Source organism: Pristiophorus japonicus, chromosome 3, assembly GCF_044704955.1.
Source record: "Pristiophorus japonicus isolate sPriJap1 chromosome 3, sPriJap1.hap1, whole genome shotgun sequence".
Taxonomy (NCBI): domain Eukaryota; kingdom Metazoa; phylum Chordata; class Chondrichthyes; family Pristiophoridae; genus Pristiophorus; species Pristiophorus japonicus.
In genome coordinates, this window is record NC_091979.1 from 286,156,184 (window position 1) to 286,172,434 (window position 16,251).

Sequence of the window (16,251 nt, forward strand, 5' to 3'; positions counted from 1 at the left end):
TGGTCATTTTCCTACATTCTATAGATTCTGGATCAATTCCTATGGACTGGAGGGTAGCTAATGTAACCCCACTTTTTAAAAAAGGAGTGGGAGAGAAAACAAGGAATTATAGACCGGTTAGCCTGACACCGATAATGGGGAAAATATTGGAATCAATTACTAAAGATGTAATAGCAGCGCATTTGGAAAGCAGTGACAGGATCGGTCGAAGTCAGAAAGGGAAATCATGCTTGACAAATCTTCTAGAATTTTTTGAGGATGTAACTAATAGAGTGGACAAGGGAGAACCAGTGGATGTGGTGTATTTGGACTTTCAAAAGGCTTTTGACAAGGTCCTACACAAGAGATTAGTGTGCAAAATTAAAGCACATGGTATTGGGTGTAATGTATTGACATGGATAGAGAACTGGTTGGCAGACAGGAAGCAAAGAGTAGGAATAAACGGGTTCTTTTCAGAATGGCAGGCAGTGACTAGTGGGGTACCGCAAGATTCAGTGCTGGGACCCCAGCTATTTACAATATGCATTAATGATTTGGCCAAAGGAATTGAATGTAATATCTCCAAGTTTTCAGATGACACTAAGCTGGGTGGCGGTGTGAGCTGTGGGGAGGATGCTAAGAGGCTGCAGGGAGACTTGGACAAGTTAGGTGATTGGGCAAATGCATGGCAGATGTGGTATAATGTAGATAAATGTGAGGTTATCCACTTTGGTGGCAAAAACAGGAAGGCAGAATATTATCTGAATGGTGATATATTAGGAAAAGAGGAGGTACAATGAGACCTGGCCTGGGTGTCATGGTACATCAGTCATTGAAAGTTGGCATGCAGGTACAGCAGGCGATGAAGAAGGCAAATGACATGTTGGCCTTCATAGCGAGAGAATTTGAGTATAGGAGCAGGGAGGTCTTACTGCAGTTGTACAGGGCCTTGGTGAGGCCACACCTTGAATATTGTGTACAGTTTTGGTTTCCTTATCTGAGGAAAGACATTCTTGCTATTGAGGGAGTGCAGCGAAGGTTCACCAGACTGATTCCCGGGATGGCAGGACTGACATATGAAGAAAAACTGGCTCGACTAGGCTTATATTCACTGGAATTTAGAAGAGTGAAAGGGGATCTCATATAAACATATAAAATTCTGACAGGATTGGATAGATTAGATGCAGGAAGAATGTTCCCGATGTTGGGGAAGTCCAGAACCAGGGGTCACAGTCTAAGGGTAAGGGGTAAGCCATTTAGGACCGACATGAGGAGAAACATTTTCACTCAGAGAATTGTGAACCTGTGGAATTTCTACCACAGAAAGTTGTTGAGGCCAGTTCGTTAGTTATATTCAAAAGGAAGTTAGATGTGGCCGTTATGGCTAAAGGGATCAAGGGGTATGGAGAGAAAGCAGGAATGGGGTACTCAAGTTGAATGATCAGCCATGATCATATTGAATGGTGGTGCAGGCTCAAAGGGCCGAATGGCCTACTCCTGCACCTATTTTCTATGTTTCTATACACATCCCGCACTTACAGGGAGAAGCGGTCTTACCTCGACTTATCTGAGAACACCAGCCTTCGGAGACTGCGCTTCCACAAAGTGATTGTCAGTGAAATATGCCAGCTCATCTGGGCAGATCTGCAGCCTGCCAGCACCATCAGGACTGCACTGTCCGTCGAGGTCAAGGTCACTGCGGCACTGTTGTGCTACGCATCTGGTTCCTTTCAGGCCTCTGTGGTGAACATTTCCCCTATGTCTCAGCATACCACACATTGCTGCATTAGACAGGTCACTGAGGCCCTGTACACGCATAGGATGTACTTTATCAGCTTCTCTATGACCACAGATGCTCAGACTGACAGGGCTAGAGCATTCTACCGCATTGCTAAGTTCCCCAAGTTGCAGGGAGCAATACAGTGTACGCATATCGCCATGCGGGTACCTTCTCAGGACCCAGAGGTTTTTCGCAATAGAAAAGGATTTCACTCCCTGAAGGTCCAACTGGTTGTTGACCACAGCCAGATAATTATGGCAGTGAATGCCAAATATCTGGGCAGCTTCGATGAGGCTCACATCCTGCGTGAGAGCACTGCTGTATGTGCAGCTCTGACATGTTTAAGAGTCAACCAGAAGGTCAATGCTGGATGCTTCATGACAAACGATATGGCCAAGCCACCTGCCTGATGATCTCCCTGCGTGACACCCACACCGAGGCCGAGAAGCGATACGAGAACCACAGAGCCACACGCAATGTGGTCCAGAAAACAATTACTGCGCTTAAGCAGTGCTTTAGATGCCTGGAGCACTCAGGACGGGAGCTACAATACAACCCTGATCAGGTAGCTCAATTCATGGTCATGTGCTCCATGCTGCACAACCTGGCTATCAGGAGGGGACAAGAATTGCCAGAAGGGACTGGTGCTCCACCTCAGGAGAGAGAGGAAGAGGAGGATGAGGGGCTGGACCATGACCTAGGGCCAGACAATCAGGCTGACTATGCAACCATGCTCATACCCCCCTCCAGACCACAGGAAAGGGCCCATGGTGGCTACATAGCTGCAAGACTCTTACGTCAGGAGATCATAACTGAGCGATTTGCCTGAAAGAACATTGCTGTTATTGACAAAGCTGACACACTGCTGTATGTGCAGCTCAGACATCAATGGTGGCCATCACGTTGGTGTCAGTTAAAGTTTAAGTTGATTCAAGTTAAGTATAATTTTATCCTTTCATGTTTTAAGAAATCACCAGTGTGTAACGGTCCAGCTACCTGAGACAATGCGCAACAAGATTATGCTGAATAAAAAACATTTAATACGGCCATTGGTCTGAAATCATAAGTATCACGGGCAAAAACATCCCACCCCCACCCCACTTTTTCGAACATTGGCATCAATCAACTGGTCAACATGTCCAGCAACACAGAACATAAATGCAAATCAAAGGGTGGCCCCTCCCTCCATACATTACAACAAATTGCATACACCAAGCTGGAGATATAACACAGCCATCACCTGCGGACATGCACCTCACTTTCCTTACCCCCTCCCCTTCTTCTCCCCACCTCTACCCCTTCCCCTCCTCACTCCATGCCGCCTGGCCGAGGAGTCCTCAGGTGGTGCCTCATTGGGGGGGATGAAGGCAGAGCCAGTGGTCGCATAGATCCTGGAGCGGGTGGTACTGAGGTGGCAACATTATCGGATGCAGAAGCAGGATCTTGCTCCTGCCTCTTATGTGTCATTGGCACTGAGGGAGCGGAGCCTAGGGGTGGAGTGCCACGCTCTGGGACCACTGGGAGGCCTGCCTGTGCCACGTGCGTTCCCGGCTATCGCCTCCAGGGCCTCTGGCATCCACGGAACATATTCCGTCATGGTGCCGGAGATGCCCCTCAAGGCATGCAGGATCTGGTCACCTATGTCTACAGTCCTCCTGGAGAACTGTACTATCTCTCCGCTCTCATCTGGCGCTCGTGGAGCAGACCTGCCGCGTCCACGAAACCTCCGCGGGATTGGCGCCATCCTGGGGATACTTGGGGTGTCCTATGGCGAGGTGCTTGGGCCCAGTACCTCCAGAGTGGAGGTGGGAATGGCTGTAGGAGCAATAGATGGCCTTGGGGTGGAATGCCTTCTGGAGCCTGGCGATGCAGACTCCTCAAAGTCGGCTTCTCATCCGTGGAGAACAGACCCAGCTAATTGACGGGCGAGAATCGGACCTCCTCAGCACCGTCCGACCCCATGCCCCCACCTTCTGGCCTCTGTGGTCTTGCCTTGGGACGCGCTGCTGGCTGAGCTGTAAAATGCAAATGAGGTTATTAGAGCAGAAGGGGGTGCTAGGGTCACAAGGTGAGTCCAGCTCTACCACACAGCATATGCACGACAAAAGCACCACCGCTATCAAGATCATCACAGACATAACATTTCATGACCACGAAACATTCTGCATTGCAATGATTCTCATGAGGCCAGATTATTCATAGGACACTTTTAGAAATCATCTTATCATATATGATTGTTCGGATATGAGTGGGTGTGGCATCTATTGACTTTACATCGCAATGGCATATACTTTACTCACATGGTATCACTTCAGGGTCTACAACTGCCCGCATGGCCGTCCGGGGGTTACTCCTCACTAGTGCGAGCACCCGCTCCCGAATTTCAGTGATGTCGCTGATGACTGGTGGTCCCCCCTACCCATTCGCCTCTGCTCGGACCTATTCGTGGAACGCTTCTTCTGTAAAAGGTGACAGGATGACATGACATGAGATAATTGTGTGATATCATTGTTAGGTACTGTCACAGAGACTGATACAACACATAACCGACAGATGTAATCATGATTATTATGATAATTATCATTCTTTACCTAAAGACGTGCACCGTGACTGCAGGCTTTGAGTACAACATTCCAAGTAAAAGTGAAAGACCTCACATCTGATGATAGTCACTCATGACTCTTACAAATCAAATTATGTAAATACATAATACATGTAAATAAATGTAATACTTACACTTGCAGATCCGACAAGGTCGTTCCATCGCTTGCGGCATTGGTTGCCCTCATGCAACTCGTTAGTCGCCGACGAGACCACCTTTGCTATCTCAGTCCATATCCTCTGGTACGCCTTTGGGCTAGGCTTCCCACTCCCACCCTGTGTCAAATCACTCCAGCGTGACTCAAACTCTTGCATGAGGGAGGCATTAGCCTCGTCCAAGAATCTCCTCGCTCTTTTGCACCCTCCAATATGCTCCTCTCCCAACTCACTGCTCTCGCCTGCGGAAGTCTCCACAGCATGTTGTGTCACCTCCTCCACTCTCTCCCTAATAGGCACGAAATTCTGGAAAATATCTGGTTGGTAACAGCTAAGTTTTTTGGCACAATTTGCTATAAAGCTCGAAACTCTCCCTCCTTCCTCCCAAAGCAGCCACACCACACCCTTACACACCTTCACTCCCTCTCAGCTCCCTCTCTCTGTCTCCATCGATGCGCATGTAATGATGACCCTTGACCTCCTGAATCGCAGGAATCGAGCGTTGCCATGCCGTTGCTAAGGACGGTGACACTTTGCGGCAGAAGGTCAGAGAGATTTAACACTAACGCCCATTTCAGATCGCTTGCGGTAACGCCCAATTTTTAAAATGGAGACAAGGGGCTTTGAAAATGGGCAACATGCCGGTGATCTGAAAACCATTTTTACCGCCCACGCCAGAAATACCGCCCATTTTTGGGCGATCTGCACAAAAGTGTAAAATTTAACCCATTGTGTCTGTGCCGGCCTAAAAAGAGCTATCCAGTCTAATCCCACTTTCTAGCACTTGGTCCGAAGCCCTGCATGTTCTGGCACCTCAAGTGCATATCCGAGTACATTTTAAATGTAGTGAAGGTTTCTGCCTCTACCACCCTTTCAGGCAGTGAGTTCCAGACCCCCACCACCCTCTAGGTGAAAAATGTTCTCCTCAATGTCCCTCTAATCCTTCTATAAATGACTTTAAATCCATGACCCCTGGTTATTGAACTCTCTGCTAAGAAAAACAGGTCCTTCCTATTCACTCTATCTAGGCCCCTCATAATTTTATGCACCTCAATTAAATTGCTCCTCAGCCTCCTCTGCTCCAAAAAAAAACAACTATCCAATCTTTCCTCACAGCTAAAATTCTCCAGTTCATGCAACATCCTCATAAATCTAACAAAAAAGCAAAATGCTGCGAATCTGGAATCTGAAATAAAAACAGAAAATGCTGGAAATCTCAGCAGGTCAGGCAGCAGTCTGCATGGGTGACCCCGAGCTTCCGGTTGCCTGTCACTTTAATTCACCACTCCACTTCCACTCTGACCTCTCCGTCCTCGGCCTCCTACACTGTTCCAATGAAGCTCAAAGCAAGCTCAAGGAACAGCACCTCATCTTTCATTTAGGCACTTTACAGCCTTCTGGACTCAACATCGAGTTCAACAATTTCAGACCATAACCTCTGCCCGTATTTTGTTCCGTTTCTTCCCCTTTTTTTTACAAAAACTCCCCTACCCCCTTTTTGATTTTTATTTTGTTTCTCTCTGTTTACCATGGTAGCTGGTAATTATTCTGCGATTTACACCCTATCTAGATTCATCCTTTGTTTCCTAACTTGTGCTTTTAAAATCTCAATTCGGCCCATCATCCCCTTTGTCTCTCAAATCTCTCCTGCCTTCCACCCTATCACAGACCTTCACTTTTGTTCTTTCCACCCTCCCCCTTTCAGGGCCCCAGCACTTCCTTAAGAATCTGTTACATTTCGAACTAATGCCAGTTCTGATGAAGGGTCATCGACTGGATACGTTAACTCTGTTTCTCTCCACAGATGCTGCCTGACCCGCTGAGATTTCCAGCATTTTCTGTTTTTATACCTCATAAATCTCCTCTGTACCTTCTCTAGTGCGATCACATCTTTCCTGTTGCAAGTATATCTTTCTTTTAAAAAAAGTGTGTGAATATTCTAATAACCAGCTGTATGTGCGTTACTGACCTGATTAGCCCCTGCGTTTATATGTTGCTCATGTCTTCCCTGTGAATACTAGGAGGAATTAATCATTCAGAATATTTACTATTTTGTGTTCACCCTCTGTTTCAAGCCCGTGTGGGTTTTCATCTCTTCCTTGACTGCCCACTGACTGCCATAGTACTGAAAAAATGTCTTACTGTTATTTTTAGCCTCTGCTGGTTGGTATTTTTCTAGATTATTAATGGATGATTAATGGTGCTAACTACAAGACCAAAGGATGCAAGGTCACCTTTGAATGCACACTCATTTATAGGCTAAACTGATTTAATTTTGAAATTGATCAAAAAAGCGAACACAAAAATATTAAAATAGATCAAACATACTCTTGATCAAAATTTATCCTTATCTGATTCATCTGCCTGTTTGCAGCATCCTGCATTAAAGTTGTCGGCACAAAACGAATTCAAGCTTATCAGATGCTCTTCCCTGACGTTACTAAAAATACAGTGGAAGCTGCTTATTGTGATCACTGCTGAGAGCTGCCATTTTGATTACACTGACTGAATCCTTTCACTAACCAAAGAAGCCATTTTATGGTACAAAACATTTTGAATATGGTTTTAATGCTACATTTTAGAGTATTTAAAATGTATCATTACTTTTTATCTTTTCACTAGGCATAGATGTCTTAATTAAAAACAAAATGTTCCCTTAGACCGTGGGGTACAAATCAGAATTAATTTTTTTGTAGAAAAAAATACATGCAAAGCATAGGTTTTAGATTGTCTGATAACTAAAAGTAACCAGATTCATATGGAGATATGATCGCATTCATCTTGTTTCATATACTTGTAATGATCATACTGTTACAGTGAGTTCACTATGAATTACGTTAACCAGTTTCTATTACAAATAAGATATAAATAGTTGCAAAGGCTTTTAGACCTTGTAGCTTTGTACCTAAATGTATTTGTGCATCATAGTACTGGTGCCTATTTTTTCTCCTCAAGATTTTAAAGCAGTTTCAGCATTTGATTTGCTTTCTCTAAATTCATGGAGTGAGTGAACTGCAGTCCAATTATGAAACTTGGGATGGGATCTCGATAGTGGAAGGAGATTTGATCCACAGTTGTGAGATTTGCCACTGATGGCCACCTTAGGGAAGGCCAGCTTCGGAGACAGGACAAGGGAATATAGATTCCATCCCTAGGCTTTTGTTGGCAGATTGCCTCGGCAGTCAGCTCTCTTTATGTATTTTCACATTCTTTAAATTGTTAACCATGGTGTTTATGCATTTGTGGTAATAGTTTCTACTTCAGCTTTAATCAATATTAGTTAAGTGAATGGTTTCCCAGAAAATTTAGGGGGTGAAATTCGGTACCACTCCGGGGCGGTATCCGAGGCGAGGCAGAACTACCTGTGCCAGTCGCAGAAGTCCCACCCTGGCAGCGAAATTGAGGATACCGCCACCGAGAGGAAGTGAAGCACAATGTCGCACGTTCCACTTCATCTTGGGGGTGGGACTGGGGCACTAAATGCGGAAATTTAAATGGGTGACCTCTTATTCTGAAACTCAGCACCCTAGTTCTAGATTCCCCCACAAGGGGAAACATCCTCTCTGCATCTACCTTGTCGAGCCCCCTCAGTATCTTAAATGTTTCAATAACATCACCTCTCATCCTTCTAAACTCCAATGAGTATAGGCCCAACCTACTCAACCTTTCCTCATAAGTCAACCCCTTCATCTCAGGAATCAACCTAGTGAACCTCATCTGAACTGCCTCCAATAAAAGTATATCCTTCCTTAAATAAAGAGACCAAAACTGTGCGTGGTACTCTAGGTGTATCCTCACCAATACCCTGTACAGTTGTAGCAGGACTTCTCTGCTTTTATTCTCCATCCCCCTTGCAATAAAGGCCAACATTCCATTTGTCTTCCTGATTACCTGCTGTACTTGCATACTAACTTTTTGTGTTTTATGCGCAAGGACCCCCAGTCCCTCTGTACTGCAGCCTTTTGTAATTTATCTCCATTTAAATAATAATTTAACCTTTTTATTTTTCCTGCCAAAGTGGATAACCTCGCACTTTCCCACATTATATTCCATCAGCCAAATGTTTGCCTACTCATTTAGCCTGTTTATATCCCTTTGAAGATTTTTTGTGTCTCCTCACAACTTGCTTTCCCATACATCTTTGTATCATCAGTAAATTTGGCTACATTACACTTGGTCCCTTCATCCAAGTCATTAATACGAAGTGTAAGTAGTTGAGGCCCCAGCACCGATGCCTGCGGCATCCCACTAGTTACCATTTCTCAACCGGAAAATGACCCATTTTTTCTGACTCCCTATTTTCTGTTAATTAGCCAATCCTCTATCCATGCTAATATATTACCCCCAACCCCATGAACTTTTATCTTGTGCAGTAACCTTTTATGTGGCACCTTATCGAATGCCTTCTGGAAATCCAAATACACCACATCTACCGGTTCGTCCGTATCCACCCTGCTCATTACATCCTCACAGAACTCCAGCAAATTTGTCAAACATGATTTCCCTTTCATAAAACCATGCTGACTCTGCTTGACTGAATAATGCTTTTCCAAATGTCCTGCTACTGCTTCCTTAATAATGGACTCCAGCATTTTCCCAACAACAGATGTTAGGCTAACTAGTCTATAGTTTCCTGCTTTCCATCTGCCTCCTTATTTAAATAGGGGCATTACATTTGCAGTTTTCCAATGGGGACCGCCACAGAATCTTTCTACCAATTACTTTAAATCAATGCCCCCTGGTTATTGACCTTTCTGTTAAGGGAAATAGGTCCTTCCTATCCACTCTATCTAGGCCCCTCATAATTTTATCCACCTCAATTAAATCTCCCCTCAGCCTCCTCTGTTCCAAATAAACAACCCCAGCCTATCCAATCTTTCTTCATAACTAACATTCTCCAGTCCTGGAAACATTCCCATAAATCTCCTCTGTACCCTCTCGAGTGCAATCACATCTTTCTTGCAATATAGTGACCAGGACTGTATGCAGTACTCTAACTGTGGCCTAACCAGTGTTTTATATACTTCAAGCATAACCTGCTCTTGTATTCAATGCCTCAACTAATAAGAACATAAGAAATAGGAACAGGAGTAGGCCAAACGGCCCCTTGAGCCTGCTCCGCCATTCAATAAGATCATGGCTGATCTGATCATGGACTCAGCTCCACTTCCCTGCCCACTCCCCATAACCCTTTATTCCATTATCATTTAAGAAACTGTCTATTTCTGTCTTAAATTTATTCAGTCCCAGCTTCCACAGCTCTCTGAGGCAGCGAATTCCACAGATTTACAACCCTCTGAGAGAAGAAATTTCTCCTTCTATCTTTTAAATTGGCGGCCCCTTATTCTAAGATCATGTCCTCCAGTTCAAGTCTCCCCCATCAGTGGAAACATCCTCTCTGCATCCACCTTGTCAAGCCACCTTATAATCTTATACATTTCGATAAGATCACTTCTCATTCTTCTGAATTCCAATGAGTAGAGGCCCAACCTACTCAACCTTTCCTCATAAGTCAACCCCCTCATCTCTGGAATCAACCTAGTGAACCTTCTCTGAACTGCCTCCAAAGCAAGTATATCCTTTTGTAAATATGGAAACCAAAACTGCACGCAGTATTACAGGTGTGGCCTCACCAATACCCTGTATAACTGTAGCAAGACTTCCCTGCTTTTATACTCCATTCTCTTTGCAATAAAGGCCAAGATTCCATTGGCCTTCCTGATCACTCGCTGTCCCTGCATACTATCTTTTTGTGTTTCATGCACAAGTACCCCCAGGTCCCGCTGTACGGCAGCACTTTGCGATCTTTCTCCATTAAAGAAAAGTATCCCATATGCCTTCTTAACCACCTTATCTATCTGTCCTGCTACCTTCAGGGAGCTGTGGACATGCACTCCAAGGTCCCTCTGTTCTTCTACACTTCTCAGTGTCCTACCATTTATTGTGTATTCCCTTCTCAAATGCATTACCTCACACTTCTCCAGATTGAATTCTATTTGCCACTTTTCTGCCCACCTGACCAGTCCATTCATGGCTGTCATTGATCTGTCTGAGGATAGGACAATGTGTATCTATAAGATAAACAAAACTCAGCTTTATATATGACTGCCGATTATTCCAAGATGAACTAGCCTTAAATATGGGCCTTTGTGAATAGTAGAGCCCACACAACACATTAGAGCAGTTGATGAAATAATGCCCAGTGTCGCTCATCTTGTGTCACCAAGGTTTCCACTTCAGCTAACCATTGGTATAGCATGCAGATGTCTCAGGTAGAGGATATTCAGCTCATATTTGGAGATTTTGGTGACTGATAAGTTGCAGTGTTCAGTTCCATTCCATCCTCAGATAATGAAGCATTCCATGCCCGCATGCAGCAAGACATGGATGACATTCAGGCTGTGTGTCAAGAGTGTGATGGAATACTCTCCACTTGCCTGGATGATTACAGCTCCAACAACACTCAAAAAGCTCAACACCATACAGGACAAAGCTGCCCATTTGATTGGCATCCCATCCACCACCTTAAACATTCACACCATCCACCACTGGCGCACCGTGGCACTGCAGCAACCCGGCAAGGCTTCTTCAACAGCAGCTCCCAAAACCACAACCTCTACCAACTAGAAGGACAAGGGCAGCAGGCGCATGGGAACACCATCACCTGCAAGTCACACATCATCCTGACTTGGAAATATATTGCCATTCCTTCATAGTCGCTGGGTCAAAATCCTGGAAATCCCTCCCTAAGAACACTATGGGAGTACCTTCACCATGTGGTCTGCAGCAGCTCACCACCCCCTACTCAAGAGCAATTAGGTATGGGCAATAAATGCTGGCCTTGCCAGCGAAGCCCACATCCCAGGAACGAATACAAAAAAATCTTGTGTCATCAGTTTGAAGGTAGACGCACTAATCTCTGTCGCTGTTTGAATCTCAGGTACAGGATGTTTCGACCCTTTATTAGCCTCACCAAATGTCTTTCAGATAGTGATGATTGTAGCTTCATGCTTTCCATGAAAATAGCTAATGTAAGAAAAGGAAATACTAATGAAACATTGGGGAGATATTCTTCCTAGGCAAAGTGCTGCAGTACAGAGGGACCTGGGGGTCCTTGTGCATGAAACACAAAAAAGTGAGTATGCAGGTACAGCAAGTAATCAGGAAGGCAAATGGAATGTTGGCCTTTATTGCAAGGGGGATGGAGTATAAAAGCAGAGAAGTCCTGCTATAACTGTACAGGGTATTGGTGAGGCCGCATCTATAGTACTGCGTACAGTTTTAGTCTCCTTATTTAACGAAGGAAATACTTGCATTGGAGGCAGTTCAGAGAAGGTTTACTTGGTTGATTTCGGAGATGAGGGGTTGACATATGAAGATAGGTTGAGTAGGTTGGGCCTATACTCATTGGAGTTCAGAAGAATGAGAGGTGATCTTATCGAAACATGTAAGATAATGAGGGGGCTCGACAAGTGGATGCAGAGAGGATATTTCCACTAATAGGTGAAACTAAAACTAGGGTACATAGTCTTAGAATAAGGGGCCACCTATTTAAAACTGAGATGAGGAGAAATTTCTTCTCTCAGAGGGTTGTAAATCTATGGAATTCTCTGCCCCAGAGAGCTGTGGACGCTGGGTCATTGAATATATTTAAGGCGGAGACAGATAGATTTTTGAGCGACAAGGGAATAAAGGGTTATGGGGAGCGGGCAGGAAAGTGGAACTGAGTCCATGATCAGATCAGCCATGATCTTATTAAATGGCGGAGCAGGCTCAAGGGGCCAGGTGGCCTACTCCTGTTCCTATTTCTTATGTTCTTATATTAAGGTATATTGTTGCTGTAGGATAGAGGCAACTGGACATCGATAGCTAATGTAAAAGAGCTTGAAACTGACACTGAATCCCAAATAGAAAAGTGTACCAGCACTAACGTGCCTCATGTAGAATTCACAAGGAAAAGCAGATTTCAAAAACATCAGAGGGCTGAATTTGTAGTCGGAGGCTTCCTGCAGGCGGATGCCTCCGACTAGCCAAAACTTTATACACTTACCTTCTACCTTGGGATCCACGGAGACTTGCGCTCCTGGCTGCTATGCGGAGGCCTGTGTAGAGGCCTGCGTATCTCAGGGATGCATGCGGTTCACAAGCACCCCTGGAATCACGTGGGCTGGCCCAACCAATGAAACAAGGGAATCACCATTCATGCTAATGGGGATTATATATGTGTGGAAAGTCCATAGTATAAATGGGGATCACATAAAAATTACATCTAGACAACACATTTTTTTTTAAACCATTAAATATTTAAAAGTAATTAAGATGGCATTTAATTAAATATTTAAAACAAAAATATAATTTTTTGAAAAATAAATTTACATGTTTTAACAGAGCTAAAAATAAACCTTATTGCACAGGGTTTTTTAATGTATAAATGATTGATAAGATTTTACTTTTATATTTTTTTGAACTTTTTTTTACCAGGCCTAAGAATTTCATGGGCATTCGCTGGGCAGAAATTGGACAAATAGCCCCACTGGGAATTCGTGCGATTGCTTGACAGATCGCAAGTTCCGGGTTTTAGCGCATGCACAGCGCATGCCGAAACCCATAATTTGCAGGGCCCCTACCAGTGTGTGTGCGCAAGTCATACATGCCCATAGGGGCCGAAAATTACGGCCCATCAAGTTTAGAAATAAAAGAGATTGGAAATGTAAAATTAGCAAAAATTATTTAATGTAAAATGTTTGAAAAATTAAACTTAATCGTGATATTTTAACATGCAGTGAATCGAAACAGAATTGAATTTATTTGTGCTGATTATAAATATCTTCATTGTAGGCTTTATTCATGCTGACCCTGGACAGGCTGCTTTATAATGGTCAGAATGTTATCAACAAAGTATGACAGGGAATGTGTTACAAGAAATAACTGATAATTACAGAAAGTGTCTGCTATATGCAAGAACTTAATTATATATAGACATATTTACAGTAACCAAGTAATTAAATGATTTTTTTTCAGAACTGGTTACGTAGTCCGGTACATATTGTTAACAGCTTTTATCACCTTTGAAACATCATTTATTTATTTTTTACTCTTTTTCTGCAGCACTTTGACGTATCTCTGCTTTCAGCCTTATTTCTGAAGACAGCCAAACTCATTCAAACAGTATGAACCAGCTCTATGACTGCCAGAATCCAGAAAGTGCTGAGGTCCAGTTCATTATTTCTCATATGGTACTGGCCCATTATGTCATGTGCAATTATCCTGTGTTGATTTCCAAATCCTGTTATTTGCCTTAGAGGTGAGTCTGCTACTTCAGGGTCCAGGACATTTGTGAAGAGATCTGTGAACATAGATCCGTGCATTCCTCCCATCAGATATCAGAAATATTATAGTTTTTATATTTCAATATAGTAAAGTGAAGGAACTTGAAGATGTACATTGTTGTTAATTGCAATGGGAATGATCATAATTTAAAAAAAGGTTAAAAATCAGTGTATACAAGAACTGCAGGCAAGAAGCATTATATTATTAACAGGCAGAAATAAAAACCTCTAGTAAAGAAAATACAATGACATAATTAATAAAGAATACATTGAGCTTAAAATAGATAACACCCACATTTATCAGCAATTTGGAAACTTGGCACGGTGCTTAATCAAATACTGACAACAATGTCCTCATATGTGTATTATTTATATATATATTAAGTAATGTTATCAAGTTTATGGTGTCAAAATAGATTTCAACTTTTTGTCAGGTTATTTACAGATATATGTAAATGTATTGATGTAAGCTTGCAAGAAAACAATTTGTTGAATGAAAAATAAATCATTATGTGTATATCTATGGGATTTTGAAAGTACTAAGCCGGCATCTTGTTCAAATGCCTTCGCTTAGAATGAGCCCATCGACTGAGTATATGCAGGAGAGCACTACTCCAACTATTGGAATCACATAGTTCGTTAAGAGCTTTCTGTGACACCGATAACATTGGATGATATTTGGATTATGTAAACAAATTATTGTGGATAAATGTGTTTGAAGCTGGCTTGATGAGAAGAATTAGTCAGGCCATGGTTGTGCATGTTGTAAATATGTGAGTGGCAGTTTGTCAAAATAGTGAATTATGCACAAATAATGATAACTGCTCATGAAAGGAAAGTTTTTGACAACAAATGTACAGGAGAAACCAATGAAGCATGTGATAGATCCAGTGATAGATGGATTTAGAATGCTTTTATTATTTATATGTACAAAGTTGAAATATACTGTGTACAGAAAGGCTGTAGTGGGATTATTTTGATCACAGCTAGTAAAGAATTGTCGCATTATTCAGTTCAATTTTGGCCATTTGAATTGTCTAAACTAAACTCCATTTAAACTTTGACCCAAGGTTGCTGATATTAACTGATACCCACTAAATGTTTTCAACTTATTGTATCATTTAAGCTGTTAAAGAACAGTGAATTATTCAAAATAGAGTAATATACCCAGTATTATAAAGCCTTCAGAGAACTCCAGAGTGCCTTACACGGCTTGTTAACAAAAAGAATTAACAACTTTTAAAGAGGTGCGTTTTTAATTAAGCTTTTGCTCTAGTGCAGCAAAGCCAGGCATATGTAGCATACATTAGTTTGGGTATTTGAAAGCCAATTAACTCCAACACATTATGATGTCACATTATATTGTTATATTTAAGCACTAATTTTATTTGCATGGTGAATGGATTTAGTTTAGACTCAGGAAATCATGCTGTCAATATGTGTAATGAATCATAAAACCTTGAGTTCTTGTACATTTTTATAAGTATATTGTAAATTTATGCAGAAATATAAATTATGAAGATAGTGCCACTTGTGGCCAATAGGCCATGGGTCTCTGATTTACGTGCTCTGTAAGGTAATCTCTGTATACCCATATGTTAAATATTTATCCCTTTGTTTCTGTACTAAAACAGTAATTTGCTGTCCTAAAAATAAGGACCGTATGTTGATCAGCTACAAATTTTACACATATTTTTGTATTGTGATTCATGTATATTAGCAGATCTTTCTATCCATTTGTAAAATACATATATTATTGTAACTTTTTTAATAAAAAATATTACTGTTCTAAATCTTCATGGCTAGAAAGAACATTCAGTTCTTGTTTGATGGTTACCCATTATTCTTGGCAATCCTGTTCACAGGTGTTTCACTATTCCATACATTCATTGAAGGTTATGAGAGTTGCTGATGATATGCAATACGCAAATCAAGCATGGAAATCACAGAAATTACAGCATACAAGGCCATTTGGCCCATCATGCAGGTGTTAGTGCTAACTCTTCAACCGTAGGTGTCTACTCCAAACTCATTCCCCTTAAAAAATGTTTCAGTCTCTACCTCAATAGCTCTTTGAAGTGAAACATTAGTGTTGTAGTAATGCTCTGTGTGAAAAAGATCTTCTAATTACCATTTCATTTTTCTAGTGACAATCCTCAGTTTGTGCCCTCTTGTCATTGATTTGCTGACTAGTGAAAATAACCTTTCACTATTTACCCTCTTAAAACCTTTAAAAATCTTGAAAACCTCTGCGAGGTCCCCTCTGACCTTCCTCTGTTCCAGTGAAAAGGCTTCATCTTCAACCCATTTTTCACAATTATATCTATCATTTCGAGTATTGCTCTCTTGAATCTTGCAGTACCTATCCATGGTTCGAATATTCTTCCAAAAATAGCATGCCTTGAG

At 42.3% G+C, this 16,251-nt stretch overlaps 1 protein-coding gene across 11 annotated transcripts in view; it reads left to right on the plus strand.

Annotated features, from left to right (window-relative positions):
* The window catches only part of jakmip3 (Janus kinase and microtubule interacting protein 3), a 599,024-nt gene extending 583,508 nt beyond the window's left edge, over positions 1-15,516 (plus strand). For 10 of the 11 annotated variants that reach the window (XM_070876782.1, XM_070876783.1, XM_070876786.1 and 7 more), the window contains one exon: positions 13,625-13,709. Coding sequence is in view for 1 of the 11 variants with exons in the window: in XM_070876792.1 (XP_070732893.1) it covers positions 13,625-13,690 (66 nt within the window). In the remaining 10 variants the exon portion in view is untranslated. Of the gene's footprint in view, positions 1-13,624 lie in introns of all 11 variants that reach the window. The other variant, XM_070876792.1, reaches the window with a different exon arrangement.
* Positions 15,517-16,251: the final 735 nt, after the last annotated feature.